The 22,003-nt window shown below is 35.2% G+C and overlaps 2 protein-coding genes across 6 annotated transcripts in view; one reads left to right on the top strand and one right to left on the bottom strand.

Annotated features, from left to right (window-relative positions):
- The window catches only part of LOC101898361 (juvenile hormone esterase), a 31,034-nt gene extending 12,999 nt beyond the window's left edge, over positions 1–18,035 (top strand). Inside the window, exons 1-6 of one of the 5 annotated variants that reach the window (XM_011293358.3) lie at positions 842–955; positions 10,375–10,661; positions 12,814–12,957; positions 13,029–13,922; positions 17,336–17,634; positions 17,701–18,035. In XM_011293358.3, the coding sequence (XP_011291660.1) occupies positions 10,401–10,661; positions 12,814–12,957; positions 13,029–13,922; positions 17,336–17,634; positions 17,701–17,881 (1,779 nt within the window). In that variant the 5' untranslated portion in view covers positions 842–955; positions 10,375–10,400 and the 3' untranslated portion in view covers positions 17,882–18,035. Of the gene's footprint in view, positions 1–841; positions 1,582–10,374; positions 10,662–12,813; positions 12,958–13,028; positions 13,923–17,335; positions 17,635–17,700 lie in introns of those variants that run through there. The other 4 variants (XM_059130951.1, XM_005181454.4, XM_059130950.1 and 1 more) reach the window with 4 other exon arrangements.
- Positions 18,036–18,108: 73 nt separating this feature from the next.
- Positions 18,109–22,003, bottom strand: LOC101898187 (uncharacterized). The gene is made up of 3 exons (XM_005181453.4): positions 21,751–22,003; positions 21,514–21,681; positions 18,109–18,570 (listed from the first exon to the last, which is right to left on the bottom strand). Exons 1-3 carry the CDS (start codon positions 22,001–22,003, stop codon positions 18,320–18,322), a joined length of 672 nt encoding a protein of 223 aa, XP_005181510.1. The 3' UTR covers positions 18,109–18,319.

Here is a 22,003-nt window from a genome sequence, read left to right as displayed (position 1 = left end):
ATTTTAATGATTTTACGGACATTTTTCACTAGAATTGTTTGAAATTTGGTATTTGAAGATCGAAATGGGGTCCATGTCTTCGTAGAGCCCCCATATAACGGTACTTGCCGATATTCGGTATTTTGATTTTATCGACATTATAATCGATTTTTTTAAGTTTCTCATTTGAATATTGTAATGGCTTATGACAAATGTTACCTACGCAGGTTCATGTCGTCGTATAGACCCTAATATAATAGCTACATTCGGTATTTTTAAGATTTTAACAGAAGTTTTAAAGGATTTTATTATTTTTGAGAATTGCCAAATTCGTTCCAAATGGTGGAGGGTATTCAAAGTTCGTCCCGGCCGAACTTACTTCTTTTTTACTTGTAAAATTTCAAAATCTTCATAGAACAAGAATCGAGCCCCCAGCTACGGGTTTCTTATCCATGGAAGGGTTTTTGAATGTCATCTATCTATAAAAGATCTATTGATAGTCTAGGGTGCACATGTGTACGGTGCAATGACCGTTATTATTTACGAGATTTCATACATATCGTATTTTAGTTTTGATCTTTTCCCAACATTTTTCCTTGGCTGTAAAACGTAAATGAATTGCAAAAAAATTGTTGCTATTATTTATTTATTTTTTTTTTATAAACAAAAAAATTGAAAATATGTACAGTAAGCTTGTTACCTTGTGTCGTTGACAGATATTTATTTAACAGTTCAAAATTTCCTCTCTAGCTGAATTTCAAAACAAAACAATACACAACGCACTCAAACACACACTCACACTCACACCCAAAGAGAATAACCTTTTTTCCACTTGTTGGGGGGATCGTCGGTCATTTGACAATTTGGTTTAACAAAAAAACATTTTGTTGATCACTCTTTGACTGAAACTCGGCCGATATACTCGTGCTTATAGATCGGTCGTCGTTTGTCAGTTGTCGTGAACGGTGGTCAACAGGTACGGCGTTTTGCTTAGCAAAAGTTTGTACCGTGCCGTTGAAATTTTGAAAAAAAAAAAAAAAATATTCTCATATAGCAATGAACGTTATTTGCACCAAGTCAGACGTGCGATGTTAAGCGGAGTTAAAAGCTGTGTTAACACAAAATAATAAATACAAAAAAAAAAAAAAAATCAAGCCGTCGGCAATTAAAATAAAAACGTAAAAATTGAAACAATTTGTTATTAATTAAAGCAAATAATACGTGTGCCATGTTATTACGAAAAAAAAAACAAATAAATAATAATAAAGGCTTATAGTACGTTTACAGGTTTCCGGCTGTAGTAAACCTAGTGGATTTAAATTGTCAATTCTAATGAATATATGTCAAATAAATCCTTCTTAAGAAGGTTAAACCGACAAAAAAAAAACCCTAATATAAATATGTCATTATTCCATATGTACAATAAATAATAATAAAGATTGTGAACAAATAAAATCTATGGACTTAAAACAATCATAGAAATAAAAGAAAAAAATATAGAAAAAAAATATCGTCAAATAAATAACGAAAAATCCAATCACAAGGTATCTAAGACAGTACAATGCATTGAATTTAAGTGTAGTATAATAAAACATATGCAGGGTGAGATAAAAAAACTGCAACAATGTCAAACGTCATAATTTTTACATTTGTTTTTAAATTTTATTGAATGAAAGCAAAAATGTCGGAAATAGGATCAAATTTTAGAATAAGTTTAGATTTTTTCGAATTGGTCACCCTTGGCACGAATTACGGCCTTTAAACGTCCAATAAAACCGCCACACGCTGCCCGAATATTGCTCTGCGTTGTTTCGTTCCATTCCCGGCAAAGCGCTTGCTTTAGGTGATCGACTCTTTGGAATGTTTTAGTGCCAACCTTGCTTTCCAAAATACTCAAGACACAATAGTCCAACGGATTGGTATACGGAGATTTTGGTGACCATTGTGCGCTGGAAATGAAGTGAGGATTCTCATTTTGTAACCATTCTTCTGTGGCGCGTGTTGAGTTCTGTTGGAATGTCCAAAATGTTTGCGTGCCCAAGACTTCGGCATTTATTCTGATGCCACGGTCGATCAATACGAGCGGAGAGCGACTATAGGCTGTTATGGTGGCCCACACCATCACCATGGCCGGCGCTTGAGTTCTGGAGGTCAACCGAAGATGCACATTTGGCATTTTGTTTGTTTACAAACTGCTGAACAACAAATGTTTTCTCAGCGGAGAAAACCAAATTCGGCAGTTTTTAGTGTCAACCTTGCTTTTCAAAATACTCCAGACACAATAGTCCAATGGATTGGTATCCGTGGATTTTGGTGGCAATTGTACGCTGAAAATGAAGCGAGGAACCTCATTTTGTAACCATTCTTGGCTGGTGCATGCTGAGTCCTGTTGGAATGTCCAAGGTCTGCGAATGTTTTCTCATCGGAGAAAACCAAATTCGGCAGTTCACCACTTTGGGCCAAGCGAAGCAACTCCTTAGCTCTTTTGAGTCTATTTTCTTTGTGTGGTGGTGTAAGTTTTTTTTTGCAATTTCGATGGTTCTACCCCGAGGTCATTTTTCAATATTTGACGAATGCTATATGTTCAGCTCACGAGCTATTTTTCGGCCACTGCGACGCGGGTTTCGATCAGGTCGTTTTTTTACTTTTCGAACCATTTCTGCTGATGTTGTTGTTTTTTTTTTCGTCCACTTCTTTGACATCGAGCTACGCTACCAGTATCACGGTAACGAGCGATGGTACAAGACACAATAGATTTATTCACATTTAAATGCCGGAGTGCTCTAACGATAGCCACTTGTGGTTTGCCAGCCAAATATAAAAAAAATCACACTATCCCGCTTGAATTCCATCAGGAATATTTTCTTGTGGAAAATTCTCACCAAAATGCTTTTGTACGCTTGTAAACAATATAATGAGCTGTCACTGGAATAATTTTAACAGCTGTCGGACAGCATTCTGAAGTTGGTTGCACTTTTTTCATCTCACCCTGTATATATTCATGATCGGCATAAAATTCTAAGTCGATTTAACGATGCCTGTCTGTCGGTCTGTCTGTTTAAATCACGATACATGACGTAGAGCTTTCAAAATTTTGGCAGAACAATTTGTATTGCGTCTAGGATGCTTCGTATTGAAAATGAGATATATCGACCCACGATGTATCGATAGCGATACTTCCCAATATTCTACACATTTTTCTCCACGGATTGATCTAAAAATTAGTATTTGGGAGTGGTAAATGGTTCTAGCTCAGGTGGCGTATATAACATTGTATGTAAAGGTCCATGCTTTTGTATAGCCCCCATATAACGGTACGCCCCAATATTCGCTATTTTGATGATTTTAGGCACACTAAAATTCTTCACCAGAACTTCTTTGTGAGTACTTTACCCTGCAAGAGAATTGTCTATAAAGGTCCACGATATCGTATATTCCCCATATAATGGTACATCCCGATAATTTGTACTTTAATGATTTTGGCCACATTTTCAATGGAATTTTCTAAAAAACCGCACAAAGAGTTCCTTCTGAGTACTTTACCCACTGGAAAAGAATTGTCTATATAGGTACACGATATCATATAGCTCCCATATAACGGTATCTCCCGATATTCGGTATTTATACCCTACACCACAAGGTGGTCAGGGTACAATGTCTTTGTGCATTTGTTTGTAACAGGTAAAAGGAAACGAGATAGACCCATAGTTCCTTTTGATGATCTGCATAGAATCACAATCTGAGTCGATTTATGCATGTCCGTCCGTCCGTCCGTTTGTCCGTCCAGTACACTTTGCATTTATTACGCGATCCAGATGAAATTTTGCACAAATCATTTGTTTGGCCCAAGGACGAACCCTATTAAAATTGGAGATAATAGGTAAGAATTAAGATATAGCTCCCATATATATCTTCGTCCGATTTGCCTTTTATTGTGCACCAAACGTGTAATATCAGCCCGAATAGTATGGAATTTTGCACATACAACCTAATTAGGCCTGAAAATAAGTATGCCAAATTTGATCGAAATCGGTTCAGATATAGCTATAGCTCCCATATACAGGGTTGCCCATATTCGACGGACCCATCTGGCAACGCCATAACTTTTGACAGAGATGTCACATCCCTTAATGACATACCGCGTTTGAAGCGTCAGTCCAAGTAGATTTTTACCATGAACCAATACACGCCACGCGAGCGTTCTGAAATATTTGAAATTTACATTCAACGGAAGAAGTCAATTGTGAAAACTCAACGTGCTTTTTAAGCCAGATAAGCGCTTTATGTATTCCCACCTTTAAGCGTTTATACGAAAAATTTTCGACTGGTAAGGCTCTTTCTAATCCGCAGAGATCATATTAAAGTCGACCAAGGCGGTCGGCCGAGAATATCGCTGCCGTACGAACCAGTGTTGAGAGGTCCTCAAGAACATCCCAAAGACGCCGTTCTCAGCAGTTGGGCATGGCTCGGTCCACTTTACAACGGATTATTCGCATTGATTTGCATTTGTTCCCTGCGGACAAGCCTCGTCGATTGGAATGGGCCCAAAGAGTCATCGAAATAGCCGAAAAAAACATGGGTCCGTAGACTATGGGCAATCCTGTATATTGTTAAAACGATTTGTTAATTTTGTCCTCCGCAGCCGTAAGATGTACTCTGTAACAACAATACTTGGGAAAATATACCAAATGCAGCTCAGAAATACCTTCGCTAAATTGTATAGAGATCGGTTCGGATTTGGATATATCTCCCATATATAACTTCGTCCGATTTACCTTTTCTTGTGCGCCAAACGTCTAATATTTGTCCAAATGGGATGAAATTTGGCACTTACGACCGAATTGAGTCTAGAAGCTAGTATGTCAAATTTGGTGAAGATTGGTTCAGATAAAGCTATAGCTCCCATATATATTGTTCATCCGATTTGTTATATTTGTTACCCACAGCCGTAATATGCACTCCGTAACAACGATATTCAGGGAAATATATGAAATACAGATCAGAAATATCTTTGCCAAATTTTATCAAGATCGGTTCAGATTTGGATATAGCTCCCATATATATATATATCAAATGGGCAATAAAAGTCCGAATTTAAAAGATACAAATGCTTCGGCGTATTTAGTCTTTTGAACTTTAAATTATAATTATAATCATAGCGTGTACGATTTAATGCTCCCATAAAAACTTTTAATTGATATGTGGAGCTCTACTAAATTGATAGGGTATCATAAAGTCGGCCCCGCCCGTTTTTAAGACTTTCTTTACTTGTTTTAAGATTGTAGCCAAACTGTTCAATATAACTATATGAAAATCCATACCAGAAGTACTTCACCCCCTGAAAGAAAATTTACTTTATGGGTCCATGGTATTGTATAACGGTAACGGCATACAACGGTTCGAACGGATATTCAGTATTTTGATGATTTTAGCAACATTATTCACCGGAATCGATTTAAATTTTGTATTTGAAGTTCGGAACGGTACTACATCCTATGCCTAAAAATTTCGTGGGCAGGTCCCCATATAACGGTGTTTCCCTTCATTCAGCATTTTGATATTTTTAGCTACTTATTTTGCCGGAATTATGAAAAAAAAAATTAAAATACTTATGCAGTTCCACGTCTTCGTATAGGCTCCATATCGTATTTTTTGAAATTTTTCAATTTCCTACCTAATGGTGGAGAATATTAAAAGTTCGTCGTGACCGAACTTATCTGCTTTCCTATTTTATTTAGCACGTATTCGAATATCTTATCAATGACATTTTTGAAAAGAGAAAAATCACCAAAAATAATCTTGATTTTTTTTTTTATCATTTTTGATTGACCCCCAGCTAAGTTATTGCGCATTGATTAAAATACAATTATAAAGAAATATATCAATTATAAGTGATTAAAATTATCCATGGGCGAGTTTAGATAAGTCTGCCTGGACAATGGCGAATACAGGGTTCGCCATTGACATTGCATTGAATTGAATGAATCGAAGAAAATCCACTCTCTCTCTCTCTAATCTCGCCCGCTCTAAGGCTATTTAATTCTGGTTTATAAAAAAAGCAAATAAAATTAAAATCTAATGGAGAATATTTAGAAATAAATTTCCCATAAATGTTGAAAAATATATAAATTTGAAGTAGGGGAATTTTTATTTTTGACGTATTTTATTGACGTCAATAATTGAATATTCATCCAGTGAAGTGTTTGTTTTCAACATTCATAACAGCGTTCCAGATACGAGCCCCTTTAGTAGCACGTGTACCCAAATTATGATTGCTATGCTCTCTCGAACGGACAAAGAGGGTGGTATTTTTTGAAAAAATATTAAAGAGTGAAGTTTTTAACAATATTTTTTTAAAAAAACATCTCTATAGTGTTTTTTTATGAAGGGTATCTTAATTTTGCATTCCATTTGTAACTCCTCGAAATACTTCTGTTAGAACCAATAAAGTATATACGTTACCTATGGAACAAATTGGAAATGAAGGTTAATTGTGCATTTTGTAAGTAGATATTTTGAGTTTGTAAATAGACCATGTAGGTCCACGTTTTCTTATAACCCCCTCACGATAATCGATATGTTGACGATTTATATCACATTTTACAACAGAATTGTCCTAGCCCCAGTGACGAGGTTTTGTCTATATAGGTCCACGTTTTTAATAGACCCCATATAACTGTACCTCCCAATATTCGGTATTTTGAAGATTTAGATGACATTTTCTAACCAAATTGTTAACAATTCTGGTTCTACCTCCTGTGGTGGAACAAATTCTATTTAGGTTCACGTTTTCTTATAGCCCCATCTAACTGTACCTACTGATAGTATTTCGATGATTTAAGTCATATTTTCAAGCGGAATTGTTTAATATTTGGTTCATAGAGTTTGCAACGGGTTCCACCGTTCACACATTTCCGAAAAGTACTAAAAGGTACTAAAAATTGAGTATTTTGTATTGGGCAAATGGAATGAGCTAGAATTTGAAATGAGAGTCACTGATGGTGTGTAGGAAAGATGTACCAAAGGATTTTTGGCAATTCGAACCTTAAGTTTACGAAAAGTTCCAAAATGGTACTAAAAATTCCAAATTGGTACTTCAAAAATGGTACCATTTGGTATTATGTGAACGGATTGTGGTAAAATCTTGAAATTTTGGTGTAATGGTAATCAATTCTTGGAAATGGGATTGATCTAAGGTGGTGGTTTTGGAAATGTCTACTATGTGTATGAACTGTACTAAATGGTACTAAATTTGGTACAATTTCTATTTGGGTGAACGAAAGAAGCTGGTAATTTGAAAAAAAAAATGGCATTGGGCCCTGTTAGTGATAGGTCTGTGATAAAGAGATGATTTTGGAAATATGTACTATGATTGTACAAAATGAACTAAAAAGTACTAAGTTTGGTACAATTTGGAATTGGGTGAACAGATAGTGATTGATCTTAAATTTACCATTAGGGTCGCTATTTATGTGTATCCTGGACATATGGAGGTGGTTTCGGAAATGTGTACTATAATTGTACGCAAAGTACCATACGGTTCTCTATTTGGTATTGGTTGAAGTGCTAGAGAAAAAATTCTGAAATTTAATATTTAATTTTTTGATGTTGAGATTTACTGTGTTTGAGATTTGGCGGTGGCATGGAAAGGCGTCCTATATTTGTATGGAAAGATACTAAATGGTACTAAATTTGGTATTGGATGAATTAATTGAGCTGAAATCATGAAATAAGGTGTCTGTTAGGTGGTACTGGAAATGTGTACTATAATTGTCCGAAAAGTTCTAAATGGTTCTAAATTTAGTATTGGGTGAAGGGGTAGATATGGAATCTTTAAATTTAATATTGATGTCTCTGTTGGTATCTGGAATTGTTGGTATTTGGAAAAGTACTAAATAGTACTAAATTTGGCACTGGATAAAATAATATAATTGAAATTCTGAAATTTTATATGGATGTCACTGTTGGTGTAGTCAAGGTATGGAGGAGATTTTGGAAATGTGTATGATAAATGTTCGAAATGTGTTAAGTGGTACTAAATTTGGTATTGGGTGAGGGGATCGAGCTGGAATCTTCAAATTTGATATTGAGGTCTCTGTGGGCCAACTGAAATTGAGATATGGAGGCGGTTTTGGAAATGTGCACTATAATTGTACGAAAAGTACTACACTGGTATTGGGTGAAAGGATAGAGCTAAAATAAATATGTTCTATAGTTGTTTTGAAAAGTACTACATTTGTTATTGGATGAGGGGGTCGAGCTGGAATCCTCAAATTTGATATTGAGGTCTCTCTTGGTGTTTGAGATTGAGATGTGGAAGGTGTTCTGGAAATGGGTACTATATTTGTTCGAAATGGTACTAAATGGTACTAAATTTGTTATTGGGTGAAGGGATAAAGCTGAAATTCCAAAATTTGATATTGAGGTCGCGGTTGGTTTCTAAAGTTTTCCCTATGGAGACATTAAAGTAGTTTTGGACAGAAAAACTGGATATAGGTCCATTGTGCTATGGTTTTATGGTTTTACTAATATCCTCCCCGCTAAACTTCAAAATGAAAAAAAAAAAAAACTTGAAGACTTTTTTGGTGTAAAAGGTAAACATTTTTCTATTTTCCTTTCTGAAAAAAGAAAATTTGAAAAATATAAAAAAGTTGTCAAACTGAGCACAGGGGCGTTTGGAATGAATCTAAAATTTTAAGGTGGTCTTTTCGTTGATGAAGTAATGGGCACTTGTTAGTAACCCATGTGGCGGTACCTCCGAATATTTAGTGATTTGGTGATCTTAGTCGCATTTTTTAAGCTCTTCATCATTCTATGGAGGGTATATTCACTTTGTCATTCCGTTTGTAACCCCTCGAAATGTTTATAATAGACTCTACAAAGTATATATATTCTGGATCAGCGTAAAATTCTTGCGATGTCCGCTTGTCTGTCTGTCTGTTGTAATCACGCTATCTTTCGAACGAATTGAGGCTAAAATTTTGCATACATGCATAGTTTACCAGTAGGCAGTTCAAGTTCGACAGTATTTACCGGAATTATTTCAAATTTCATATTTAATACATCTTTTGACAAATATTTTTGTATGCAGGTTCACGTCTTCGTATAGCCTCCCGATATTCGGTATTTTCATGATTTTAGCGACATTATTCACCGGAATTGTATCAAATTTGGTATTTGAAGTTTGCTACGTCTTCCAGTTTTTTTTTTTTTAAATTTTCTAGTTCCTTCCAAATGGTGGAGGGTATTAAAAGTTCGGCCCGTTCGAACTTAGCTGCTTTTTTATTTGTTTAATTTGGCATTTGAAAGGCATCATGAACTTTAGGGCATTTTGAAGAATTATTACCAACCGATTTCACTGGTTAAAAATGGAAGTGGATCTAATATTTAATTTCGATTTTTTTTATTTTTACAGGCTTTTTTACCTCATATTGGAGGGTTTCAAAAGTTCGGCCCGGCCGAACTTAACACTTTTTTGTTTTTTTTTTCTATTTAATATATAGGGGACTTTTTAAAAATACTTTTTTTTTAAGAATCAATATTTGTAATTTTTTTAAAATCTATTTTTTTTCTAAATACTGAATATCCCATATGCCTCCCTCAAAATTCTCTTATGTCTTCTCATGACTTAAAGAGAATTAAAAAAGAGTTAAGCGTAACTAGAAAACTGACCTACCACACAACAAATTGAGATCTTTGTTATTGGCTATTGAATTTGCGCACCGGTATTAGCAAAAAATCTACAACAACAATTATAAATTAGTTAAACACGCATTCGCCTAACAAAACTAAATTTAGATCTACTGTCGCAATAGCCAAAATGTGTGACTAGCACCACACTATTTAGCGTCATTCCAAAAATAGATATGATCTGAAATGTGCGGACCCAGAAACCGGATCTCTTTTTTTCCATTGAAACGAAATGAAACTCCATACAGCGATGGAACGTGATTGTCGTTTTAATAGATGTTGACATCATGCCAAACGTAATGGCGTTTAGAGTGATATATAGAAAAACATAACAAAAACAAAAACAAACAACCAATGACCGATCGAATAATCCGACCTTTAATCGCAACAATGTTTTCGGCCACAACCATCTTCCACTTCGGGAGGAGATAGATGGCGCTTAGTCGCTAACGCTAATCTGTTTATCGCATATAAATTAGGCTAACATTTAATTATGTTAATTAGATGAATTGTTAATTGCTGTTATGTTCTGTTTCGTTTTGTTTTTGTTTTTAACGGGCAATTAATTAAATGTGTTAAAATTTCCATGGCATGGCAAATATAAATCATTTCACAGCATGTTGGCATATTTGTTGTTTTTAATAACCCATAAATGATTGTTGTTATTGTTTTTTGTTTAAATATTTTGTTTTCTTCTTTTTGCAGGTTTTCAACTTTCCCCTTGGAGGACAATGATGCATTTATTTTTCAAATGTCTACTGGTTGCCCTAATACCCTTGGTTTTTACCGTTACTCAGGTTATAACATCTGCCCCAGCCTATCATCGCCATGTTGATGAAGGTTACAAGAACAGATTACCCCAGCCCAAGGTCTGTGCACCGTCTGCCGGCTGTATGATAGGCAAAATAATGCCCGGATATCGGATAGACAGTTTTGAGGCATTCATGGGAATTCCCTATGCCCTGCCGCCGGTTGGTGATTTGAGATTTAGTGTGAGTATCATTGTGAATTTATGCAAACCTATGGAAATAATTTTTCGATGATAAACAGGACTTTAGTCATGGAAGTTCAAGGACATTCAGTTTAAAAACCGTGACTTTTTAAATAAATATTTTTTAAAGACCATCAGAAAACGGGAATTTTTATAAATTTTATGTTTCAAAGACAATTAATCATACTGTGTCTAAAAATTGTTATTTCTTGGTCATAATGGGTTCTAGTTCCGGCGGGGAAACATTGTATGTATAGGTCCACATTGTATGTAACTGTACCTACCGATATTTGGTATTTTGATGATTCTTGCCACATTTTCCCACGAATATGTCTAAAAATTGGTATTTGTGGGTCATAATGGGTTGTAATGTTTCCTTTACCCTAAGGTGGAAGTTATTAAAAGTTCGGCCCGGCCAAACTTAATGTTTTTTTACTTGTTATAAACGTTTGTTACTTCGTCAGCGAAAACTCTGCCCTAAAATTTTAGATTCGTTCTCATAAAAAGAACTTCAATAAAACTTCCTAACTTTGAACTTCATAAAAAGTAATAAATTTTCAGATTTTCAAATTTTTTAAAATTCTTAAAAATCATTCACCATGGAGGATATTAGCAAAACCATTGCACAATTGACCAGCTTCCAAATTTCCTGTCCAAAACTATTTCCACGTCTCTATATGTGAGCCCTAGAGACCAACATTGACCTCAATATCAAATTTAAGCTCTATCCCTAAACCCAATACCAAATTTAATAACATTTAGTACGCATATCCAAAACAATATACACCTCCTCATTCCAGACACCAACACCAAAATTAGTACTACTTTGTGTATTTCGTACAAATGTAGTACACACAAAAAACCCCTCCAAATCTCAATTCCAGATACAAACATAGACCTTAATATTAAATTTGAAAATTCCAGTCCTATCCCTTCACCAAATACTAAATTTAGTACGTTTCGTACACATTTCCAACGCCATATTTCAAACACAATCATTAATCTATCTTAATATCAAATTTCTGAATTTTTTCTCTCAATACCAAATTTAGTACCATTTAGTACTTTTCGTATAATTATAGTACACATATCCAAAAACACCTCCATATCTCAATTCCAGATACTAACAGAGACCTCAACATCAAATTTGAGGATTCCAGTCCACACAATACCATATAAAGTGCATTTTAGTACTTTTCGTACAATTATAGAACATATTTCAAAAACCACCTCCATATCTCAATTCCAGATAGCAACAGCGATCTCAATATCAAATTTCGGGATTCCAGCCCTATTCCTTCACCACATACCAAATCTAGTACCATTTAGTACTGTTCGTAGAAATATAGTACGCATTTCCATACGACCGCCAACATTTCAAAGACAATCAGAAATCTCAATATATTTTTTCTCCATCTCTTCGCCCAATATTAAATTTAGTACCATTTAACATTTATCGTACAAATACGGTACACATTCCCAAAATAACCTCCATATATCCAAACAACACATGGACAGCGACCCTAATACAAAATTTCAGAATTCCAGCACTATCTCTTCACCCAATACCAAATTGTAATAAAAATAGTACTATATAGAACTTTGCGTGCACTTGAAGTACACATTTCCAAAACCACCTCTTTATCACAAACCTACCACCAACAGGGACCTCAATACAAAATTTCAAAATTCCAGCTTCATTGATTTAGCCTAACCCAAACTATTTTACTACAACTATTTGGTACCATTTCGTACAGTTTGCACATTTAGTGCACATTTTGATTTTGGAAATCACCTTCTTTTATAAACTTTCCAACCTTGATTCTCATACCAAATTCCATGTTCTTAGCTCTCCTAATACCAAATGGTATCATTTTAGTGGTTTAATACCATTTTAGAACTTTTCGTAACCTTGAAGTTCAAATTATTAAAAACCCTTTGAACTTCTTAAATATATTTTAAAAATGAATCTTCTTGATATTCTCTCACAGTATTTCAATTTTGTTTTCAAATACGGAACGTTTTAATTTTTTTTACTATTAACTTGTTTAATATAGGATAGTCTCAATAGGTCTCCAGGCCTTCTATAGATGCGTCTTTCTTAAATGAATCCGTACCCTTATTCGACGTTTTATTTTCTTTCCTTATTTCAGCATCCAAAGGCCTATCCTCCAACACGGGATTTGATTAATGCCACTGAGCCCAAATCCGATTGCATACAGAAGAATGATTTAATACCAAATCCACAATCGAGTGGTTCAGAGGACTGCCTCTATCTGAATGTCTACAGGCCAATTGTGAGTTATTTTCACTTGTCATCCAAAAAAGATGACCATTCTTAATACAAATTTTCCCCCCATTCCCGCAGAAAAGCAACGAAAATCACACCAAGCTACCCGTCATGGTGTACATCCATCAGGGCGGTTGGTTTGCCGGTTCGGTGCATCCAGCAATTGTGGGTCCCGAATACTTCATGGATACGGAAGATGTTATTTTGGTAACATTTAATTATCGCCTGGGTGTATTTGGTTTTCTGTCCACCGAGGATGCAATTGTGCCGGGTAATTTCGGTCTCAAAGATCAGACACTGGCTCTGAAGTGGGTGCAAAAGAACATAGCGGCCTTTGGTGGTAACCCCCAAAAGGTAACCCTGTTTGGACAAAGTGCTGGTGGGGTATCGGCCCATATGCATATGTTGAGTAAACATTCAGAAGGACTATTTCAGGCGGTAATTGCCTTGAGTGGCACCGCCAATGTTCCCTTTGCGCTGCAGCCAAATGCTTTGGAACTGGCCCGCCTAACAGCACGGCATTGTAATGTGACAAATGCCCACGAATTGAGTACAGCAAAACTGTTGAAAGCTCTGAGAGCTGTAGATGCTGAAACGCTGTTGCGTGCCGCTGATGCCATTAAATATTGGGATGTGGATCCATTGACTTTGTATCGACCAGTTGTGGAGAATTTCGATTCTCCAGATGCTTTCTTTACTGAGAATCCGGTTGATATATTCGAGAGAGGTGATTATAAGGCTGTGCCATTTATGACGGGTGTGGTGCCAGGGGAAGGTGCCGTACGTGCTGTTGCCATACTCGAATCGGAGGAGCTGAGAAAAACATTCAATGACAATTTTGATTACCTTTTGGAGGAATTTTTAGAATTACCACCGGAGTTTGACGATGAACGTGTGAAATTTTCAATGGAGAGCATCATCAGGGAGTATTTCGATGGGCAGCATGAATTGACACCTCAGGGATTTGTTGATGTAAGTATTGAATTGTTTTTTTTTTCGAAAGTAAACAAATAATGAATGGCTACGGATAGAGTTGTGCCAATCAAGTTCGATTGAACGCATAAGTTCCACTTCCAGTTCCGTTTGTTTGAAAACTCTGCGTATGAGTAATATAAAATTTATGAAATCACTCATACGTCTGGTAACTGGTGTACTGAACTATGAACAACATTGACACAACTCTAGATGCGGGATATAATTCGTTGAAATAAAGGTTTATCATGGCGTATAAGTAATGTATCGAATTTGGCGATGCGTAAAGTATACGTCACAAAAGACCCAAATTCACAGTCTAAAATCAATACGTTATTGTCTGGTTATTTTAAGGTGGGCACGTATACGCCAGATATTTCATATTGTCTGAACCATTAAGAGAAGCAGAGCGGAGGAGGATTTTTTTTTGAAATCTTCGAGTTCTCTTTGGTTTGTAGACGATTTAGCGATATCTCATAAAAAACATATGGAATACACCCAGACGTTATTTAAAGGCATAAAGCCTTCAAGACGAAGACATATCTGAGATTTTTAAATATAACTTTTTATGGAAATTAGGAACTATATTTAAATATTATTTTTCATGACCGGTCAGAGTTTTGAACGTGGATTTTTTAAATATTCATTTTAAGGACTCTTAGAGCCAAAGCATAGATTCTTAAATATTATTGTTCAAAGATTATCAGAGAGTTTTGCAAGTGTTATTAGAGCCAAAAACGAGAACTTTTTGAATATAATTTTTTTCAAGGACTTTTAGGGTTTTATTATTTTTTTTCGAACTTTTAGAGCACAAGACGTGGATTTTCAAATATTATTGTACAAAGACATTGCAGGCCCTCCCGACAACGTCGGTGGTATATAGACTAAATTTGTATGTATGTACTCATCGTCACTATAAAAATGAATGAAAAAATTCAAATTAAGGTATAGTTTTTTCTTTAATATTTTTATAAAAATTAAAAAAATGCAGTATTTTTATAATATTTTTTCCAAAGTTTTTCTTTTTTAATTCCTGAAATTGATTAAAAAAATTCACGATTTTAAAGACCATCTTTTAAAAGTTTTCTTTTTTTATTAGAAAAATTATTAGAAGACTTATAAAAAGTATATTTGTGTATATTTAATAACTAATTTCAGAGACATACTCGTGGACTTTTATGATTTAGTTTTGTTTAATTTCGAAATTTTGAGCAAATCTCCTGTTAGAGATAGAGAAAATATTTCTCGTATTTTTTTCTGCAATATTGCCTAAGACACTGTAGACCGGGCGGTACGAACTTTAAATAAAATACTGTTAAAAATCAATCATCAAATGCCGAATATAGAGCGTTACCGTTATATACGGGTTTATGCGAAGACCTGGGTCTGCATAGGCATTTCTCTGTCATAGACTGTAGTACCCATTAGAAACTTCAAATACGAAATTTGAAACAATTCCGATAAATAATATCACTAAGATATTCCAAATACCGAATATACAGGGTGAGTAAAAAAACTGCAACAAAGTCAAAAGCCATAATTTTTACATTTTTTTTTAAATTTTATTGAATGAAAGCAAAAAATATCGGAAATATCATCAAATTATAGAATAAATTTAGATTTATTCGAATTGGTCACCTTTGGCACGAATTATGGCCTTCCAACGAATGAAACCAATGAAACCGTCACACGCTGCCCGAATGTTGCTCTGCGGTATTTGGAACCATTCCCGGTGAAGCGCTTGCTTAAGGTGATCGACACTTTGGTATTTTTTAGTGGCAGCCTTGCTTTTCAAAATACTCCAGACACAATAGTCTAACGGATTGGTATCCGGAGATTTTGGTGGTCATTGTGCGCTGGAAATGAAGCGAGGAACCTCATTTTGTAACCATTCTCTATTGGAATGTCCAAAGTCTGCGGCCAAAATGTTCGCCGCACCCTTCAGAAAATTTTCGCGATAATATTTGGAATTTATTCTGATGCCACGGTCGATTAATACGAGTGGAGAGCGACTATCGGCTGTTATGGTGGCCAACCGAACGTGCACATTTAAAGCTGACCTCTTTGGCAAGTAAACACGATCATTTTGTTTGTTTACAAACTGCTGGACAACGAATGTTTTCTCATCGGAGAAAACCAAATTCGGCAGTTCTCAACTTTCGGTCAAGCGAAGCAACTCTTTAGCTATTTTGAGTTTATTTTCTTGCACTTTTTGGAATTTTATTGGCTTTATCTCGAGCTCATTTTTCAACATTTGCCGAATGCAATATTTTTCGGCCACTGGAACGTGGTTTTCGATCAAGTCGCTTCTTTACTTTTCGAATAATTTCTGCTGATGTTGCTGCTTTCTTCCGTCCACTTCCTTGACGTCGGTCTACGTCGGTCACGGTAACGAGCGATGGTACGAGACACAAAAGATTTATTCACATTTGGAGTGCTCACACTATCACGCTTGAATTCCGTCAAGAATAATCTTTTGCCTGGAAATTCTCACCAAAATGCTTTTGTATGATTGTAAAGAATATAATGAGCTGTCACTGTAATAATTTTAACATATGTCGGATGAGTGGCATAGAAATGACAGCAGTCTGAAGTTGGTTGCAGTTTTTTCAACTACCGTTAGCCGCCCATACGAAGACATGGACAAGCATACTCAGTTTTCTGTCGCAGACTGTAGTACCTGTTACGAACTTCACATACGAAATTTTAAACAATTCCGTGAATAATGTCGCTAAATCATCAAAATACCGAAAAAAGGGAGGTACTGTTTATGGTGGCTATACCAAAACGTGGACTTATATAGCCCATATTCAATACCAAAATTCTTCCAGAACAAACACACATCTGATTAAAATTTTATCAACCTACTTCAATTCGTTAGGAAGCTAGAGTGACTAAATAGAATTTTATGCTTTAAAAGAATTTTATGCCGATCAAGAATATATATACTTTGTGGGGTCGAAAATGTATATTTCGTGGTGTTACAAACGGAATGACAAACTTAATATACCCTCCATACTATGGTGGAAGGTAAAAAACACACATTATTTTTAAATTAACCCCATTTTCATTTAAAACATTTTCTCGTCACGTGCGCTGAGTCTTAATGAATTATTAGCCTAAAAGTATGCAATACTTTTTGCAATAGTAAAAGCAGTTTTCATTGATATTAAAATATATTCGATTATCTTGGAGAATATTACAATATTAACAATTTAAAGACAATTACTAGTATTTTTTATAGAGTTTAAGACAAAATGAAGTCTGGGAGGTATTTTCTATAACGTATAAAATTATATTTAATTAAAAATGTCCATATTTTATGCAAAAACATTCAAGGATATTACTCATTTATTGTATATTGTATTAATGAAAAAAATGTAAATAATAAAAATTTGTATTAATTGTTACAGGTTGTTACTGATCGTGGTTTCCATCATCCGTTCTATACTACCATTGAGACCTATATTCGTACTGTCAACACTGCCAAGGCCCCGCTGTTTCTCTACTACTTCAATTATAAAGGACCCCATTCGTTTAGTACCATCTATTCGGGCGGTGTGACCACCTACGATTATGGCGTTGTCCATTGCGATGATTTGATATATTTATTTCGGTCGCCCCTGCTCTTTCCCGATTTCGAGAAGAATTCCACACATGCCCAAGTCAGCAAGGATTTTGTAAGACATTTCGTGGAATTCGCCAAAAATCTGTAGGTTTTGCTAAAAATAAATAAATAAGAATTTAATTTTTTATGAATTATTTTTTGCATTTCCAGTAAACCTTACCCCTCCATGGGATGCAGTGCAAAGACATATCCTTACGATTCGAATGATTCCATTTGTGATTATGTTTTATTTGAAAATGCTGGAAATGATTCCTATCGCGTTAGCTTGGAGCAAAAATTCAATATACCTCGAATGCAGTTTTGGGATGACATAATAAGGGATAAATGTTGAAGTGATGGAGGAGGACGAAGTCAAGCAGGTGTTCAATAGCTAAGGCACCAAAATGGAAACTCCTATGGAAACAAATCTCTTTCCTTTCAACTTATGGTCTTGGATCAATACGACACAATAGATATTGAAACCAAAAAAAAAAAAAGTATGCCAAAATTTGGTAGTTTGTTGTTAACTTCTTTTTGTTTTTTTTTTTTTTTTTGTAATTTTAGTAGAAATATATAATATTTTTATATATTTATTTAGAAGATTTTTTATACTTAATTTAACTAAAATAGTTAATCTTATGAATAATTACGAATGTATGTATTAGTTTTTAAACGCGCACACACACACAAACATAGACATCTTCTCACACACAAAATATTTGCTAAGTTTTATAAGTCCATTAATAAAATTGCATGGAATGGTTTTTTTGAGGCATTTTCCCAAAATGCTTCATTCAATATCCATTTCATCCAAACGTGATCGAACACGATTCTTTCTCTTATTCTTCTTGGTGGGTGGTGGCAAGAAATTCTCCAAGAATTCAATGGTGTTACGTATAGTCTCGGCACTGATATTGCCTATGTGGTCGCGATCGAAATAGACAACGGGCACCGGAGCTTCAGTGGACACGAGATTGGCACACTGGCAGCGTTGCGGTGAAACGGTAATCACTTCCAAGTTGACCGGGGTGGTGGTGGGTGCTGAAATTGAAAATAAAAATGCATTAACATTTTTAAATAATTTTTGTAATTTTTTTTTTAATATTTTTCAAATAATTTATTTAATTCGCAGTGAATTAATATTACTTTGCAGGGCCAATTAAGCCTTAACAATTAATTGTTGGGTTTTAATATATTTTTTAAACACTATTAGAAATACAACTTCGGACTTTTAACAATATTCTGACAGACTTTTAAGCTTATAGTTTTTTGAATAACTTTCAGAATTGTAATCATGGATTTTTTAATAACATCTCTTTGAAAATTAAAAAGGCAACAATCTAAATAAAAAACAAGTAAAAAAGCAGTAAGTTCGGCCGGGCCGAACTTTGAATACCCTCCACCATTTGGAACGAATTAGAAAATTTTCAAAAAAATAAAATCCAATAAAAATTCTTTTAAAATCTTTAAAATATCTAATATAGGAAGGTGCCGAAATATGGGGGATATACGATATTGTGGACCTATAAAGACAAATCTATGTCTGCGTGTAAAGTACCACACACGGAGGATTTTCAGACAATACGATTGGAAAATGTGGCTAAAATCATCAAAATACCGAATATCGCGGGGTACCGTTATATGGGAGCTATACGTTATCGTTAACCTATATAGAGAATTCCCTGTCGGTGGGTAAAGTGCTCACAAAGGACCCCTTGTGTACAAAGGACCCCTTGTGACCATTCCGTTGAAAAATATGGCTAAAAACATCAAAATACCGAATATCGGGGGTACCGTTATATGAGGGCTATACAATATCGTGGATCTATATCGATAATTCTCTGCCGAGGTATAAAGTACCCACAAGGAACTCCTTGTGTGAATTTTCAGACAATTCCGATGAAAAATGTGGGTTAAATCATAAAATACCGAATATCGGGAGGTACCGTTATATGGGGGATATACGATACCGTGGACCTGTATAGACAATTCTCTCTCAGGGGTGAAGTACTCACAAGGAACTACTTGTGTTGATTTTAAGACAATTCCAATGAAAAACGTGGCTAACATCATCAAAATACCGAATATCGGAGGTTACAGTTATATGGGGGATATACGATATCGTGGACCTATATAGACACTTCATTTTGAGGAGGTAAAATGCACACAAGGGACTCCTTTTGTGGATTTTCACACAATTCCGTTGAAAAATGTGGGTAAAATCATCAAAATACCAAATATCGGGGGGGGGGGGGGTACCGTTATATGGGGGCTATACGATATTGTTGACCTATATAGATAATTCTCTGCCGAGGTATAAAGTACGCACAAGGAACTCATTGTGTGGATTTTCAGACAATTCCGTTGAAAAATGTGGGTAAAATCATCGATATACCGAATATCGGGGGGTACCGTTATATGGGGGCTATACGATATTGTGGACCTACAAGGAACTCCTTGTGTGGATTTTCAGACAATTCCGATCAAAAATGAGGGTAAAATCTTCAAAATACCGAATATCGGGGGGTACCGTTATATGGGGGCTATACGATATCGTGGACGTATATGGACAATTCTCTGCCGAGGTATAAAGTACCCACAAGGAACTCCTTGTGTGGACTTTGCCCTTCTGAGCCCAACCTTATATAATATCCCCAACCTGTGTTGTAAGGTGAAAAAATATTACAGAACATTATAAGTCAAATTGAAAAAATCGCATGCGATAAAAGATATGAAAAAATACAAAATGTCACAAAATACTACAAAATCTATATTAACATCATTATTGGCATATTTTTCTGCGATTTTTTTAGATTTTATACTTTTATGCCAAAAGGGCATTCTGAATTGACCAAATTTGTCAAAATCGGCCATTCTTTAAGTAGAAGCATTCTAACTAATATCCCTTTCATTTGTATATTCACATAGTATATATTTCGCTATATATAACCGATATATTTACTATCGGCATCTACGTAACGATCAGAATTTTCCTGTTCGTCTATTTGTAATTTCGCCGGGATTAAAAATATTCGCGGTTTAATGGAAAATTTGACTTTTATTTAACACAAATGTTGTGGCCTATTTCACCCAATAAATATTACCCGATGACCATCAAAATTGGAAGGCTTTTGCCCAGCCCTAAGCTCTAGTCCCATGCTAACTTTCGCTTTGATTGGTCTATAATTGCGACCTGTAGAGCAACTGCAAAATCAGGATTTTTTTCAGTTTTGCGATCATCTCCAAAATAAATAGGGTTCTATTTTGACCCTAGCAACACCTCCATTTTAAATTTCGTGAAGTTCGGGCCATAATTGCGACCTGTAGAGGGATTACAAATTAACATGGACAGACGGACGGACGGAAATACATAGCTAGATCGACTCAGCTCCGCGAGATAGTAAGATCCATATATACTTTCCTATGTGTGGAAACGAATATTTCGTGGTGTTACATAATTTTTGGCCCAATCAAACTTACAATACCCCCAACACATAGTGTTGTAGGGTATAAAAATTGTTTTCTAAGGGGCTAACTGTTTGGAAAATGGGGATTTTTTAAATGAATATTAAAAGGTTTTTATGTCCTGTAAATTGGAAATTTCACTAATAATTATTATAGGACTTTCAGATCATTTGAAAAATTTGTAAAGATTTTTAAAGAATTTGTAGATCAATAATCGCAAATATTTGAAAATTATCAAGAATGAAAATTGTGGTGATTCATGATTTTTTAAGGATTTTTTAAAAGCTAAAATTTTTAAGATTTTTTTTAATGGCTTTCAGAGCTTTTATTATAGATTCTAAGTTCTTTGGTGGGCGTTCGTTTTGTAGATGTGTCTTCTTGTTTATTTAAGAATCTCTCTTCTTTAAATGTGGACTTTTTAAATGACTCTGAAGCACTTTAAGTATTCTAACTTATACTATAACACAACACCGATTGTAACACACACACATACACACATAAATGTTCTTTTCTACTTACAAAATATTGGACGAAAACACTCTTTAATTTGTATCCATTTCTGACAGAACTGTTTAATCGAACTATCATTCTGATTGAAAAATGTCCTGGCAGCGGCATTAACCTGCGTTTGCATAAATGGCGGTATAAACGGCCACTTGCCTTTGGCAGCAAAAAAGCAAATTATATCTATATACGAGTATACGAAGATAATTGAAAAGATGGAAATCCAAATGCTTTGCTTCCACATCCACTTACAGGGAATATTGAAAATCTTCAAAAAACCTTTGTGCTGGTCGACACGTTTGAGGGCATAGATGTTACGACTCTCCTCCGACGGTCTGCGGAGGGCGCTCTGACTTCGGTTGCGGCTGTGATGCATGGTCAGGGCAAAGGGTATCTCTTCGATGCGTACACTGTTCATATAGGCCTCCGTGTAGAGCAGTTCATCCACGACGGCCAGTACATAGAATGGGACTATAAGCCATAGGAGTTTTGTTTTTAAAAACAT

This window comes from Musca domestica, unplaced genomic scaffold (assembly GCF_030504385.1).
Source record: "Musca domestica strain aabys unplaced genomic scaffold, Musca_domestica.polishedcontigs.V.1.1 8, whole genome shotgun sequence".
Lineage (NCBI taxonomy): Eukaryota > Metazoa > Arthropoda > Insecta > Diptera > Muscidae > Musca > Musca domestica.
This window is presented reverse-complemented; position numbering and strand designations above follow the sequence as displayed.